This window comes from Typopeltis vanoorti, chromosome 5 (assembly GCF_054136105.1).
Source record: "Typopeltis vanoorti isolate ZY-2024b chromosome 5, IOZ_Tvanoo_1.0, whole genome shotgun sequence".
NCBI lineage: Eukaryota > Metazoa > Arthropoda > Arachnida > Uropygi > Thelyphonidae > Typopeltis > Typopeltis vanoorti.
In genome coordinates this window covers 62360673-62375697 of record NC_143553.1, presented here as the reverse complement: position 1 = coordinate 62375697, position 15025 = coordinate 62360673, and the positions used below count along the sequence as shown (strand labels likewise).

The window sequence follows — 15025 nt, the reverse complement described above, 5'->3', positions numbered from 1 at the left end:
ACATCATTTAGAGATAATGTTGAAACTTCAGTTTTCATTCACTGAAACAATTTCAATAAAACTGAAGATTATTTTTGACAATTCAATTATATACAAAGTGCCTTATGATGGGGACTAGAATTTACAAAAGATTCACTTTTTTCAATCTCTCATCTGGACTTCTTACCTGAAAACCTTGATGCAGAAAATGACCAGCAAGGTGAATAGCCCTGTCAGGATATATGGTAACAGAGCATTTATAAAAGGAAATGTTTTTTTTTTTTTTTTAAGTGCCAGTATGTACATGTAGTATAGTATCTGTGATACTGAATGTACTCAGGGTTAGACACTTCTGGCCTAATAAATAAGCAGGCAGTGAATGTGGTCTATACCACCATAAGTCCTTAAATGGGGGGTGTTTAACAGATACTTCCATATTTACTGGAAATACAGTAAAATATGCAAATACTTGAATTTTGACTGTTTCCACTCATTTTATAAAAAAAATTCAATTTTCTAATTTACTTTTTAAAGCTTTGGTATTCCAAAAAATATACCTGATAAGCTGGAAGAAAGTTTTTTCTAGCTGCAGGCCATTAAATTTTATAAATAAGAACCTTAAAAAAAAAAACTAAAAAAAAAAAAAAAAAAAAAAAACATTTGAATGTATATTCAAATATACACCAGTGCAGATGATTGATGTCTCAAAGAAATCACAAGATTTTCCTAACAGAAACTCAGTTCCCCCCCCCCTCCCACCAGTTCTGCAAATAAGCAAAACTGGCTAGAACACATACAATCTACTAGATTCATAGCGTTAGTTGTTCTGACCATTACTCCAAAGAGTCAAATAGCAGATTGAGGAGCTTCTCAAATACAAAACAAGGTAGTACTACTGTACTACTCAGTAACCTTAAATATCAAAAGGAAATACGCCAATTTAAATTTTAAAAATTGCCACATGCGTAAACTAAGTTGTAAAAGCTGCTCGTTAGGTTTGCAACACAAATCATTCACTACATATTCTTTTCACTACTGCTTCTAAAGTGTTTATGATTCCTAGATGAAATGTGTGATTTAAGACATACTAAAATATTGAGAAAAACAGTCTTCAAATAAAACTTTATTCTGTGCCTTTTGTACAGATGAGCAAATGAGGTTCATAACAAAGTAACAGAAGAGTCAACATTCTAAAAACCTTTGAGAGTCTTTTCAACATGGCTTATAGAGTCACCGATTAGATCCTCCTTGAACTTTATGTGGATTCTATTGAGCAATCACAATAAAGAGAAAATATTCTCTACAGTCAATAGAAAACATTTCACAATCACATATTAAAGTAAATAAAAAAATTTACATCTAGTGTGGGAAAACATTTGCTTACTCACCACTAAGTGGATGTGCAAATGCTTCATTAAAAAAAAAAAAAACTTAAGTATTAACCACACCTTTAAACAACAAACAGTATTTTGTTTTGATAAACCGTATCTTTCCATATTATATTACAAATTCAGATTCTGAAGGTTGCACGACATATACAGGAAAAAAAAAAAAAAGAAAGAAAAAAGTACAATTAAGACACAGCCCACAGCAAAAACAAAATAACTAGGACAGAGTTCACCAATGTATTAGCATGAAGAGCAGTTGGTCCCTAATAGTCATCCTCTTTGATAAGACCACCATCTCCTTCTGATACAAAGCGCTTCCGTCCACTAAAAAAAAATAATAATAATTAATTTGCACACAAAAATCAAATCAATTTTTAAAATTGGTTTAAAATTTAAAGAGTTAATCTTCCTAAATTCTTAAATTAAAACCAAATTAACAGTATCATAAATATAATAATTATGAAGTTATAATCTCCACACACACAGTGATAAAAGGAAATCTGTATAAAATGTCAGCAGAAAATCTCACTTACTGTTAATGACAGACAACACATCAGCAAAATGTTGAAAGTTGATGATGAAATATACACTTGGATAAAGGATTAAAACAATAATATAATTTCTTGACATCTTTAATTTAATCAGAAATCTAATAATGTTAGACAGGTCAGCTGATATCATTGTTGGATTTCAATTTTCATATCCTTTAAATTCTCTTATTAATACGCATTTTCATGCACTGCCTCTTTGGGGTTTTTAAGTTCTAGCCATATTTTAGTTTTAGTCATTGCTTGTCAAGGAAGGCTATAAAGACAGATCACCTAAACCCTCACCTGCATTTTCATTTTTTTTTTTAACTTTTCTTGTTTAACTTGTTTTATCTTCCAACATCCAAGCAATGAGCCTCTACTTCCAAAAATCTTCATTTAATTACTAAAACGTTATCTACATATAAATGGTGGTATTATTTCAATTGATATCTTACTTCTAATTTGCTTGTCAGAAGCTTTCAATAGCATTTTTCCTTAAATACTTCTAACTTCTCTCCAACTTCTCTGTGCAGACAAATCAATGTTCCCCCCCTTTCAGATTTTGCATTTCAAACTTACTTTTTTCAATAATATTTGTATATTTGCTGCCAAACACTGAGCATGCAAAAACAGCACACTCTTTAGAAAGCATAATAAAAATGTTATCCATACTCCCATTCCCAAGAACAAAAGCCAATCTGTTTAATTTTCAAGTGATCTCATTCAGAAAAATTCAAATTTAAAGATCCAAAATGTTCATGTTGAAATTTCCAATTCCAACAAGAATACAGAATGTGAATTCAGTGCTGATGGTAGAGTAGTAGATGAAATTTTGAGATGTATACAGGACCAATTCATGAAAACTACTGAATGACAATACAGCATCACACTTAGTTCACTGAAATCAAAACTGAAAAGTAATCAAGAATTAAGTGAATACTTAAAATCCATTCCCAATACCACACTCCAAATCCATGTATAAAATATTGCCAGTACTGGTAATTAAGCATAAGGAAACAGTTGGTTGTAGTTGTTACCTGCTTATCTTTTAATGCTACCGCATATGCTTTATAAAACTTTTTATATAAAATTTATATAAAGTTTTATAAGCTTTGTTGCTTCTACAGCCCCTGTTCTCACACAAATGACAGTATCATGCTGTGCACCTTAATAAATGCATATACACCTTGGTAAATACATTCACTATTTTGCAAAAAATAGTGCGAGCATTCCATGTTTCTAGAATGCTAAACACCAATAACAAATTACGCGATACATGTAAAGTCTAAATACAGGTATTCCAGCTAAACTGATGGCATCTATATGAAATACCCTAAACAGGGTAAACTTATCAACTTCGGCTATAATTTCAAGCAATCCACCTCAACCTCAAAAGTTCGGTTAACTGGGTGTGTGTGGGGGGGGGGGGGACCAGTTTTCCAAAAAGTCCTTTTAAAGGTTCTCTGCATTTTTGAAGTATTCTAAGCCATTATCACTACCATCTGAAATTATAAATTAAAGATACCAAGAGATTATATACTTGGTTTAATCCTTTAACCAAGTGTTGCTCCTGAAATATAATCAGGACTGGGACAACTCATATATATAGAAACTAATGACTGCACATCACTTGTCTTAGTATCCCATAATTCAAAGCACATATCCTTACAGGTATGTATAATACTATGCATTATAGGAAGGGCCACTACCCAGACTGGTTTTGACCTTTATTGAGGTCTCGTAGGTGAGTATATCTTTAATCCATCAATAATATATATATCTTTAATTTATAATATAACCAAGTGGAAAAACTTCTAACAACTACCATCTGAACTACAGCAGTCCTCTGCTAAAGCGTATTAATATGAATATGAGTAATAAAATAAAAACGTACAATTACAGCATGAGATCTAACTGTGGCTGACATCATTATCAAATTCCTGATATGTACCTCAGAAGGATGTACAAAATAAATACTATGATAGTACAATACTGAAAAATTTGCATTAACTTCCTACTGACAATTTTCTTCCAGATTAGTCTGTCAAGACTCCAGTAATATCATATTTCATATCATGATCCTCTAGGCCACTTCTAACTGCATCAATCCACCTATATCTTGGTCTTCTCTCTGGGTCTTCATCATATTATCCCATTAAGCACCTATTGTGTTAATATTTTCTCTCGCATTCATTAGGTGACCATATGACCTTATATTATCTATGCCTAATGAGTCTAAGGACTCCTTGGAGTTGCCCGTAATAATAATAATGTCAAGTTTAATATCTTCAATTTTTAATGATTCCATTATTGATGGTATCCATTCACTTCCAAATTTTTCTCAGAACTCTCATATCTGCAGTCTCCAGCCTGTGGTCAAACGTTTTCCTTCTAAATCAGTTCTCAGATGTGCAAGTTAAAACTGACTTGCATGCTTTCTTGTACACATCTACTGTAGCATTCCAATTAATTTCACTCTTAATCCATATAAATTTATTTGGTTGACTCTTGATTGTGACAACATCGCTTACTGTGTGGCAAATTAAACATAGAAATAGACATCATAGACATAGAAAAAGCTAACCACATTAGTGGTTAGCTTTTAGCTAAAATATTTAGTGAGTTAGTTTTATCTGAAATATTTACTTTATCATTATTATTATGCGGGCACCTCCATGAAGTCTGAAGACTCATTGTGGGAGACGTAATCCATTCACACAATCTATCAAACCTCTCCTTGAACCCATTAATAGAAAAGCACTTACAACTGACTCTGGCAACCCATTCCACTCATTCATAACTCTCCAAGCAAAAAATCTAGTCCTAACATCCTTACTGACCATACCTTTATTCAATTTTCAGGGATCACCCTTTGTTCTGGTCCCTCTAGCCAAATGCTGAAAAAAACATTGCCCCTGCATTCATCCTATAAAATCCTTTAAGCAACTTAAATGTTTCTATCATATCCCTCTATTTCTCCTATCAACCAACTTCTGCAATCCACACACCTTCAATCTATTCTCATAAGGTACATTCCACAGGCCATTCACCATCTTGATTACTCGCCTCTGAACCTCTCCACCACTACAACATCTCACGAAACCAAGGGAATCAGATTTGAGCACAGTAATCCAGATGTCGGCATATATGGTAGAAATACAAGAAAACAATGATGGTAACAATGTCTCATGTAGCGATGAGTTTGAGTCTATCTGGTGTGAAGTGGAGGTTAACAGAATGAAATATATGGTGGGGTGTTGCTACAGACCGGGCAACTCAGTTGTAGGGGACGAAGAAATGCATCAGCAATTTAGCCTTATGGGTACCAAGCGAATGATCATTATGAGTGACTTTAATTTTCCAAACATTGATTGGATAGAAGAGAAATCTCAAGATAAGAAAGAACAGGAATTTACTGAATTGTTGTGAGAAAACTTTCTCAAGCAGCATGTGAACTCAAGATCAAACAGTGTTGGATTTGCTCATAGTGTCAAAGGGGGATCTCTGTCAAGAATATGGCTATTTCACCACCAGTTGGTGACAGTGATCATGCTGTTCTTTCTTGGGAAGAATCTACTTGTATTGAAGCTCCGATTAAAACAGGCTACATGCTGAACTACAAAGCTGGAAATTATGATCAACTTTGAAGAATATTATCTTTGGTCCAATGGTATCAGTTACTGAATGGGAAAAATGTCAGCAATGCATGGGAATCTTCGAAAAAGTGCTTGCATGAGGCGGTATCTCAATGTATTCCTAGTGTTCAAAGAATAAATAGGTTGGGAGTGAAATGGATGTGCAGCCTTATTAAGCTAGAGATCCACAAGAAGATGAAGTGGAAAGAATATTGCGAGAATAAGAGTGAAAGAAGTTATGAAACATATAAAGCATGGGCTTTGTAACGAAAAGTAACGAGTATTGTGAGAAAAACTAAAACGGAGTATGAAAAGAAATTGACCATGCAAGCTAAAGGCAATCCAAAAGAATTTTATCATTATGCTGCAAGCAAAAGAAAGAATGAATGTGGAAGAATAACTTTATTGAATGCGGAAGGTACATGAGTGTCGGAAGCTAAGGAGATTGTTCAGTTAATGAGTGCTCACTTTGCTAAGATATATCAACCAGGTGTATGTAGCATGGTGTACAGTGCTACTGCTACGATGGATGAAGAGTTAGAGGATCATGAAAATGAGGTTGAAGAGCTCTTGCATAACCTGGATAAGAATTTGTCAATAGGGATAGAAAGAATATCAGCCCGTTTGCTAAAGGAATGTTCAACTGAATTGGCTAGGCTTTTCACACATTTTTATAACTTGAGTCTCAGCTCAGAAATGATACTACAGGAATGGAAAGAATGTATAAGGATGGTGCAAAAACTTATGTGTCTAACTACCAACTTATTAGTATCTCTGGTATGGTAGTGAAGATTTTAGAGACATTGGTAAGAACTCGCGTACAGAAATGGGTAGACAAGCATTCTATACCCGGAGGAAACAGCATGGGTTTACTAAAGGAAGGTCATATTTTAGCAATTTGCTCCTATTTTATAACAATGTTACGGCAGAGTTGGATAAAGAGAATGGATACACTATAATAATGTTGGATTTTTCTAAGGCATCTGATAGGCTACCACACGATAGGCTGTTGCGTAAGCTGGAGAATATGGGATTGAAATATAATCTATTGACTTGGATCAGGAGATGTTTGACAGACAGATATCAAAAAGTAGTATACAGTGGGTGTGAATCTGCCAGATTTAAGGTTACCAGTGGTGTACCTCAGGGATCAGTCCTTGGGCCATTGTTGTTCAATCTATACATTAATGATATCAAGCAGGGCCTATCATCATATTTGCAATTGTTTGCTGATGATGCAAAGTTAAGCAGGGCAATCAGGGATGCTACTGATATTCAGCAATTACAAAATGATTCGAATAGACTGGAAATCTGGGAAAAGGAAAATGGCTGTCAGTTTAATGTTAGGAAGTGTAAAGTTATGCACTTTGGTGTGATTAAGAGTTCCAGCAGCATATTATATTAGCAGGGTTATGCAACAAGAAACTGAAGAGGCAAGGGATCTTGGTGGATAAAAATTTAAAGTTCAAAGGGATCACATAGCAAAAGTTGCAAATACAACTCAGAGGATAATTTCTATGTTGAAGCGAACCTTGACATGTAAGGATAAAAAAGTAATTTTGCCTCTTTATAAGGCTTTGATAAGAGCACACCTGGATTACTGTGCACAGATTTAGTCTCTCGGGTTCCAAGGAGATAAAGAAGTTGTGGAAAGGGTGCAAAAAAAAAAAGAGTTACAAAGATTATCCGGATTATGGGATTTAGATTATGAGGACAGATTGCAAGTATGTGGATTACAGACTCTAGTTATCTATATGGAGAAAGAGGGGTGATATGATAGAAGTCTATAAACTCTTGAATGGGTGTTATAGCATTTCAAATGATGAAATTTTTTGTTATATGGAAGGCAGGAGAGAACATGGAGGCATCCATGGAAGCTAAGGTTATTCTCAGTCAAGAAAGGGGTAAGAGCTAGGTTTTTCTCCCAGAGAGCAGTGAATGAATGGAATAATTTGCCCTTAGGGGTAGTGAGTGCATCTAGTGTAAATGAATTTAAGGGAAGGTATGATAGCTGGGTTGGGTAATTTACAGCCTCCCTCAATGAGTCCTTGACTCCTTAGAGGTCTCAGATAATAATAATTATATCATTAAGGCCTTATAAAGAGGAATAACAATTTTCTTCTCTACTTGTAAATGTGTTCTTCACTAGCCAAGTAATCTTATGTGCTACCTTAGCAATATGTCCTCTAAACTTTAACTCTGTCTACCACCACCCCTAAATCTCTACCTTCATCTATTTCCCATAAATGTGATGCATCATCAGCAAACAACTTAATATTTCCTTTCAGGTTATTTCTTATATCATTTATGTAAAAATTAATCCCAGCACTGAATCTTGTGGTACACCACTATTCACCTGCTTTTGCCTTGATTCTGCCTCTCCATATACATATCAGAAAGATACCACTTTCTGATATCTATCCTGCAGCCACCCTCTTATCCACTTAACTAGTGTCACATCCATCCCCATTTGTTCTAATTTGCATAATAGTGTTTCATGTGATATTTGCAAAATCCAGCAAAATCATCATGCAGCCATTTGCTTTATTCAACTCAGCTGCTACTGTATTATAAAGAGTTAGTAAATTACCAAGGCATGACCGACCCTTCACAAAGCCATGTTGACCCTCATACAGTATCATTTTTATGTGTCCATTATTGAATTTTTTTTTTTTTTTCTAATACTTTTACAACCAATGCCTGAGATACTAATTGGTCTACAGTTTGCTACTGTAGTCATTGAACCTCTGTTATACAAAGGAATAATTTTGCCCTCTTTCCACTCCCTTGGAACTCTACCAGAGCTGAGACTTAAATTAAACAACTTAATCAAAAGTATTGCCAGGTCTCTTGCACATTTTTGCAAAACCCTAGCTGATATCCCATCTAATCTCACAACTGTATTTACACTGGGATTCTGCAATATTGTAGAATATTGCGGAATCATATCATATAATGTTCTGCAATTCATCCACTTCTGTTACCACATTAATGTCTGTCACATAGGTTAAAGCAGTAACCTCACTAGGAAGATATATGCTTCCAAAGTGGTTGCTCATTAACTCAACTTTATTCGCTTCCATCTCTTCGTGACCATCATCATTCATTAAGGTTAATCTTCCATAGTCATTCTTGCCACATAACGAAAGAACTCTTTGGGATTTCCTTTGGCCTGCTTGGCTAAATTCTTCTCATAATCTTATTTTACCTTCCTTGCCATGCTGGTTACATTTCTTGCCTGAGCCTTGTACTGTTCATGAGTTTACTGGTCACCTTTCTCTTTATATACCTTCCACAGTATTTTCTTCTGCAGCTCATGCTTAATGATATTATTCATCAATTTAACTCTTACCAATGTATACAATTCAATACCACTTCCTCTAGATGACCCTTAACTATATCCCATGCACCACTAACATCCTTATCCTGCAGTTTTGTGTTATGGTACAGATTTAAACTTCTTCCTAATCACGTTATAATCACCTGCCTTATAGTTCCACAAATACCCCTTCTTGATAGAATATTCCTCATGTTTTACAATCTCTAAAGACAAGACTGCATTGGTCATTTTTACCAATTGGAGGCAATGTTGTTAACTTGGTTATGGATAGTTCTTCTGATCCTATGACCAGGTCCAATACTCTCCCACCGCCTAATCCTCTCCATCTCATGCTGCCTTAAGTAATTATCTCTCAGCAGGTTTATAAATTCTATTTCCCTTCTGCCATGTGATCTTTTTTCCTGCTAGTTTATATCTCCATAGTTGAAGTCCCCCATAATAATCACTCAACCTGTACCTCCTGTACTAATTTGGCAATGCATGTCTTCCAGATCATCTTTGGAATTCCCTGGCCTATAGCAACAACCAACTGCATATTTTGTCTTACTGGTCTCAATCTCACACCAAATTGCTTCAAATGAACAGCCATACTCCCACCTGTCTTCTATCCTTTTTTGGTTGCAATTCATCTAATATCATCAACAGTACTCCTCCCTCACATCCTATCTTCTCTATCTTCCCTGAAAATACTAAACCCTTCACATTCAATCCTGTAACTACATCATCTACTGTTAGCCAAGTCTCACTAATGCCTATAACTTTTGGCAACGTTGCACTAATCAATGCTAAAAACTCTTCCCTCTTGTTCCTGATACTTCTGGCATTAGTATATAAAAACAGCAACATCCCTTTATTCCCCCCACTAACCTTTACTTTCTGAATTGACTATTGCTTCTCAGCATGATGAGTGAATAAAGCTCTCTCTCTCCAGACACCTAACACCAAAACTATTCAGATCCTTTTTTCCATCAAACAGAAACCACAGATCCACAAATTCTACATCATTTCTTTTGCACAATCTACATATAGACTCATTGGCTATCAATGTCCTCCTCCTCAGTTTGCCTCTATCATAACGTGGTAAGAGACTTACAATCTTCACCTCCTCGCTCTTCAGTTTTGCCTCTTCTAACAACTCTTTTACATCCTCCCTCACAGAATACTTCTCGCCTCTCAAATCACTGGTACCAACCAAGACTTTGGTACCAATAATTTCCTTCGACTTACCTTTTGCAACCGGGAAACATGATTTTGTCATATTTTCGTTAAGTATTCCCTGATTATCGAGTCTTCATACATAAATTTCTCCCTTACTTGTTTTTCTTGTTTGTTTGATAGGTCTTTATTATTCTTTCAAATCACCTGCTTCTTTCTTTTTTCAGCCCTGCTTAACTCTTGCTGCATCTGCAGTTTTTCAATTTCATGCTTTGTCCTATGAAGGATAACATTTAAGCGCACTTCATTATATCATTATCATGATCTCATTACCTAACAGACACACTCACTTTTAAAACACTTAATACATATTCTCTCTTCAGTTTCAACTTCCTTTCACATATTCTTTAATTTTCTTGACGCATACATTGCATTGAATAATATCCCACAAATTCAAATCACCAGACAACGTAGTCTTTGCCACCAATGTTCGATGTGTTGGTGCCATGTCGAAAATATCACAATAAATATAACAATAAGATGTTATAAATATACAGTACTAATACTCTAAAAACATGAAAATCTATACTAATACACTATAATACTCTTTTCTGAAGAAAAAAATACAACAAAACATAAAAATCACTCATTTCACACAAGCACTATGTCTGCATCATCTGAAATTTGCAGATGATATTGTCCTAATAGCAGATAATCAGCTAAATGAAGCCTCCAAAGTAATTCATCATTATCAAACAGGTGTCATGGATATTGTAACATACATTAAACAGGCTAAGTGGAGATGGGCTGGCCATACTGCCAGATGCAGTGATAGGAGATGGACTAGAAAAACAACAGAGTGGAGACCAATGGATAGAGCAAGACAAAGAGAAAGACCGAGAAGAAGAAGGAGAGATGAACTGGAACAAATTGCAAGAGTGAGATGGATGGGAGAGGCAGAAAACCGAGCCATATGGAAAATCATGGGGAAGACCTTCGTCCAGCAATGGACAGAACCAAAAGGTTGAAGAAGAAGAATGCAGGTATAATGTTCCTACCTATTTCCATAGTTTGTCTTTTCATTGCTGAAATATGCCAAATTTGTTATAGTAGTTATTCAAATTTAGTTAGAGAATCCAGTAGATTATGGGATTTAAGTGCTGAGATTAACATTTTTAATTTTGATATCAGGTTTAATGCCATTTTATAACATGATCCACATAAATGTAGTCCTGATGAGAACTACGAAGTATCTTTGAGAGGAATTTGATCTGAGGATAAGACCAGCATATCCAACTTTATTAGAGAAACTAACAGGCATTTTGATGGATTGTGCAAAAAATCTATTAATATCAGAGACAATGGATGACTCATGGAAAAGGACAAATTTAACTTCCACAGATGCTCCTTGTCCTCTCCCCTCCTATATAATGAAAAATTTCTTCAACCAATATCTCATAACACACTTTCAGAAGTTTATACTTCCCACCCCCATCATATCATTCCTCTTTCTTCTGCTTACCAGTTCTGCAGTCCAGGTACTTGCAATCTGTCCCAATCTAAGTTCCATAACAAAGATATCCTCTCTAACTTCTTTGCACCATTTCCACAGCTTCTTGATGCTCTCAGAATTTGGAGACCAAATCTGCACAGTTGTCCAGGTGACAGTGAGGAGGTAAGAAGCAAACCAAAATTAGTTGAATTACTGAGTGATCATTTTATAATGATGTACATTCTAGATGGTGATGTTACAATCCTGGATGTGACAGTGACATACAGGAGAGCAGAGGTTGAAGAAGCAGAGATGTGTAGAATATTGCAGAACCTTAACATGCACACTGCCATGAGATTAGATAGCATATTGGTATTACAAGAATGCCAGAGAATTATCAGTTCCTCTCACCAAGCTGTTTAATTTAAGCTTCATTGGAAAGGTGCCAATGGAGTAGAAAGGGTACAAAATAAAGGAGGTTCCAAGACAGAAGCAGCAAATTATAGACCAATAATCAGCATCTCAGAAGTGGTCGTTAAGATACTGGAAAATTTGGTAAAAGAATTCAGGACTGAGTGGATAGGAATATGGTACTTCATAAGGGACAGCATGATTTAGTGAAGAGTAGGTCTTACCTTAGTCATCTGCTTACTTTTTTTATAATAAAGTGATGGAGTGAGATAAGGGATATGGCTACTCAGAGATATTGATGGACTCTGCAAAGGCATTTGAAAGGATTTCATGTAGAACTCTATTACATAAATTGAAGTAAATGGGGATGGATGCGAATCTGGTGATTTGGATTAGGGGTGGCTGATGAACAAATATCAAACAGTAGTTTATGGAAGAGATGAGTCAAAGAGAAAGTAGGTGACCAGTAGTATACTACATTGGGTTTTCTGTTTAATTTGTACATCTATGATATATAGATGGCAAAATATTTAGCTGTTTGCTGATGATGCAAAATTAATCCATTCCCCTTTGCTCCAATGAAAAACTGTCAAATGCCTTTGCAGAGTCCAGCATTATCTCTGAGATGTAGAGATGCCACAAGATGACAAACAGACTAGCAGTGTGGGGGTAAAGGCTGCCAGTTTAATTTAATCAATTGCAAGATAATACACTCTGGGAAGAAGGAGAAGAAATCACAAGCTGTATAGTATAATCTCATGTTAGAAGTTAAATGGAGTGAAACAGCATTGAGAAAAAATTAAAATAATATTTAATTCTTTCAATATTTTGTCTCAGTCACTGAGATATCAGGGAGTACAATATTAGAAGATATAAAATTTATATCTTCTAAGTACAATATAAATTTAGGAGAGGGATGTTTTTGAAATCTGCAGCTGCTCTCAGAAATTATCCTAATTTGAATAAATATGGTTGCTTTAAACTTCCCAAAATATGGGAAACACTTCGAGAGACCAGTTTACATCCTAGATCACCAACAAGTGCCCACAGAGAGTGACCCTACCTATTTAGAACTACTCTTTTGTCCATGTGTTTCACTTAGTCTTTATTTGCATGCGCATGCATGTTACAAGTTTCATTGTACTCCCTGACAATGTCTCACTGACAGACGAAATACTGGAAGAATTAAATATTTTTAATCCTTTCTCAGTTCCGTTTCACTCCAATAAGCTCTAACACGAGTTTCTCCCAGTACTTAAGCCTTAACATATGGATTGTGTACTATATTAATGGAAATGAGCTGCAGGAAACTGATGAAGACAGGGACTTTGTGGGAGTTGAAGTTTAAAGAGCATATTGCAAAAGTAGCCAAAACAGTACATCAGATTATGTGGTTGTTGAGCACATTAACAAGCAGAGATAGAAAAGTTACTGCTTCTCTTTATAAGGCTTTAATAAGACCACATCAAGATGACCAGAGCACAGATCTGGTCATCAAGTCTGCAGAATGCTCCTTATGTGAATGGATTGAAGGTGTGTGGATTTCAAAAACTAGTCGATAAGATAGAAAAAAAAAAAAGGACACACAACAGAACCACTGCAGACTTTTTTTTTTTTCCAGCATATGGCAGCAAGGGAGAGAATGAGGAATTGGCCACAGAAACATAAGGGGGATTAGCGAGGATATTAGCACTAGATTTTTTTTCTTGGAGGGTGGAGAATAGCTTGCCAGAGATGAGTGTGAGTGCTTCATCAGTGAATGAGTTTAAGGAGCAGTATGATAAATATTGTGAGAATAATGGCTAATGTATGAATAATGGAGCTCCTAATGAGTCTTCTGACTCCAAGGAAATATCTGTATTATAATAATAATAATACAATTTAAATTGAGTACAGAATAAAGAACTAAACAAGAATCTGAAAACTAAGGCCAATCTGTAATAAAGAGAGAAATAAGTTTCCTTTTATCTTACCGAGAGGGCATGTTCCTTATTATCTCCGATGATAAGAATCTACTAGCCTGGCACTTTGTAAGAAATTTTTCCAATACAACATAAGCTGGTGGAACATCAATACATATATCAGGCATTTCCTGATACACACGTTCAAATCCCTATTTTTTTTTTTTTAAAGAATTAAAGTATAAATTTAAGTATAAAATTAAGTACAATTTTTTACATTTTTTTAAAATAGATAATTAGGTAGTTTTTATTGACCAAAATTTAAAATTGACTCTTTAAGAAATTCAAAATTTTTTGACATATCTGCTAGTGGAGCATTCACTAAAAGATTTTAGTAAATATTAGATTTAGTTCAATAGTGAACAATTAAACACCAACAATATTGGGACAACAGTACTGAGTTGGGTTGGTATGAATTACAGTTAAAGCCATAAAGACCAAGCCAGTGTAGTTAGTCTGCTAACTGTGTACGCGAATACATGAGTGCATTTTCTTGAAGGAAAAATCTTACCACCCCATATGAGAGTGACTAACTCATCTTTAGTTGAAGAATTCTAAGAACTCTTTACCTTCTAGAAAGGTTTCAAACCCAGATCTTTTCAAATAAGGGGCAATGCTATAATGCTACTGTGACTGCATTATGAAGGGATTCTATGCACAGCAGTATTTAACACAAATGTCTGGATGAGTTTATAATGTAACATAATGAACTAATGAATGGAAAAACTTAAGTGAGAGAAAACAGATTCCATCAAATCGTTAATTCCATCAAGCAAAACTAGTTTCAATAACTGGTATAACATCTTCTACATAATAATGAACTTTTCAACACATTGTTAATGTAATAAACTTAATTTCTTTAGGTGAGAGATTAATTTTGTTGCCTGCTATGAGACTACTACTCTTCTTATTGGAGGTGTAAGGTGGATCGAAAAAAAAACAAGTTCCATGCTTGGTCTCTAGGGCTGGGTTTCAGGATTATGTACTGAAAAAAAAATAAATAAAAATAAAAAAAATAAAAAAAATATATATATATATATATATATATATATCAGAGACATTCATTTTGGCGCCTATGGCCAGGAAAGAAAATATATCAGACGTAGTGAGGAATTTTGGTGCCTATGGCCAGGA

General features: G+C 34.9%; 1 protein-coding gene across 2 annotated transcripts in view; it reads right to left on the bottom strand.

The window, feature by feature from the left end:
• Positions 1–1082: 1082 nt before the first annotated feature.
• Positions 1083–15025, bottom strand: part of LOC150106469 (programmed cell death protein 4-like) — a 183392-nt gene continuing 169449 nt past the window's right edge. For both annotated transcript variants that reach the window (XM_090393143.1, XM_090393144.1), the window contains exons 9-10: positions 13904–14043; positions 1083–1691 (exon numbers count right to left, since the gene is read on the bottom strand). In XM_090393143.1, the coding sequence (XP_090249269.1) occupies positions 1631–1691; positions 13904–14043 (201 nt within the window). In that variant the 3' untranslated portion in view covers positions 1083–1630. The remainder of the gene's footprint in view (positions 1692–13903; positions 14044–15025) is intronic.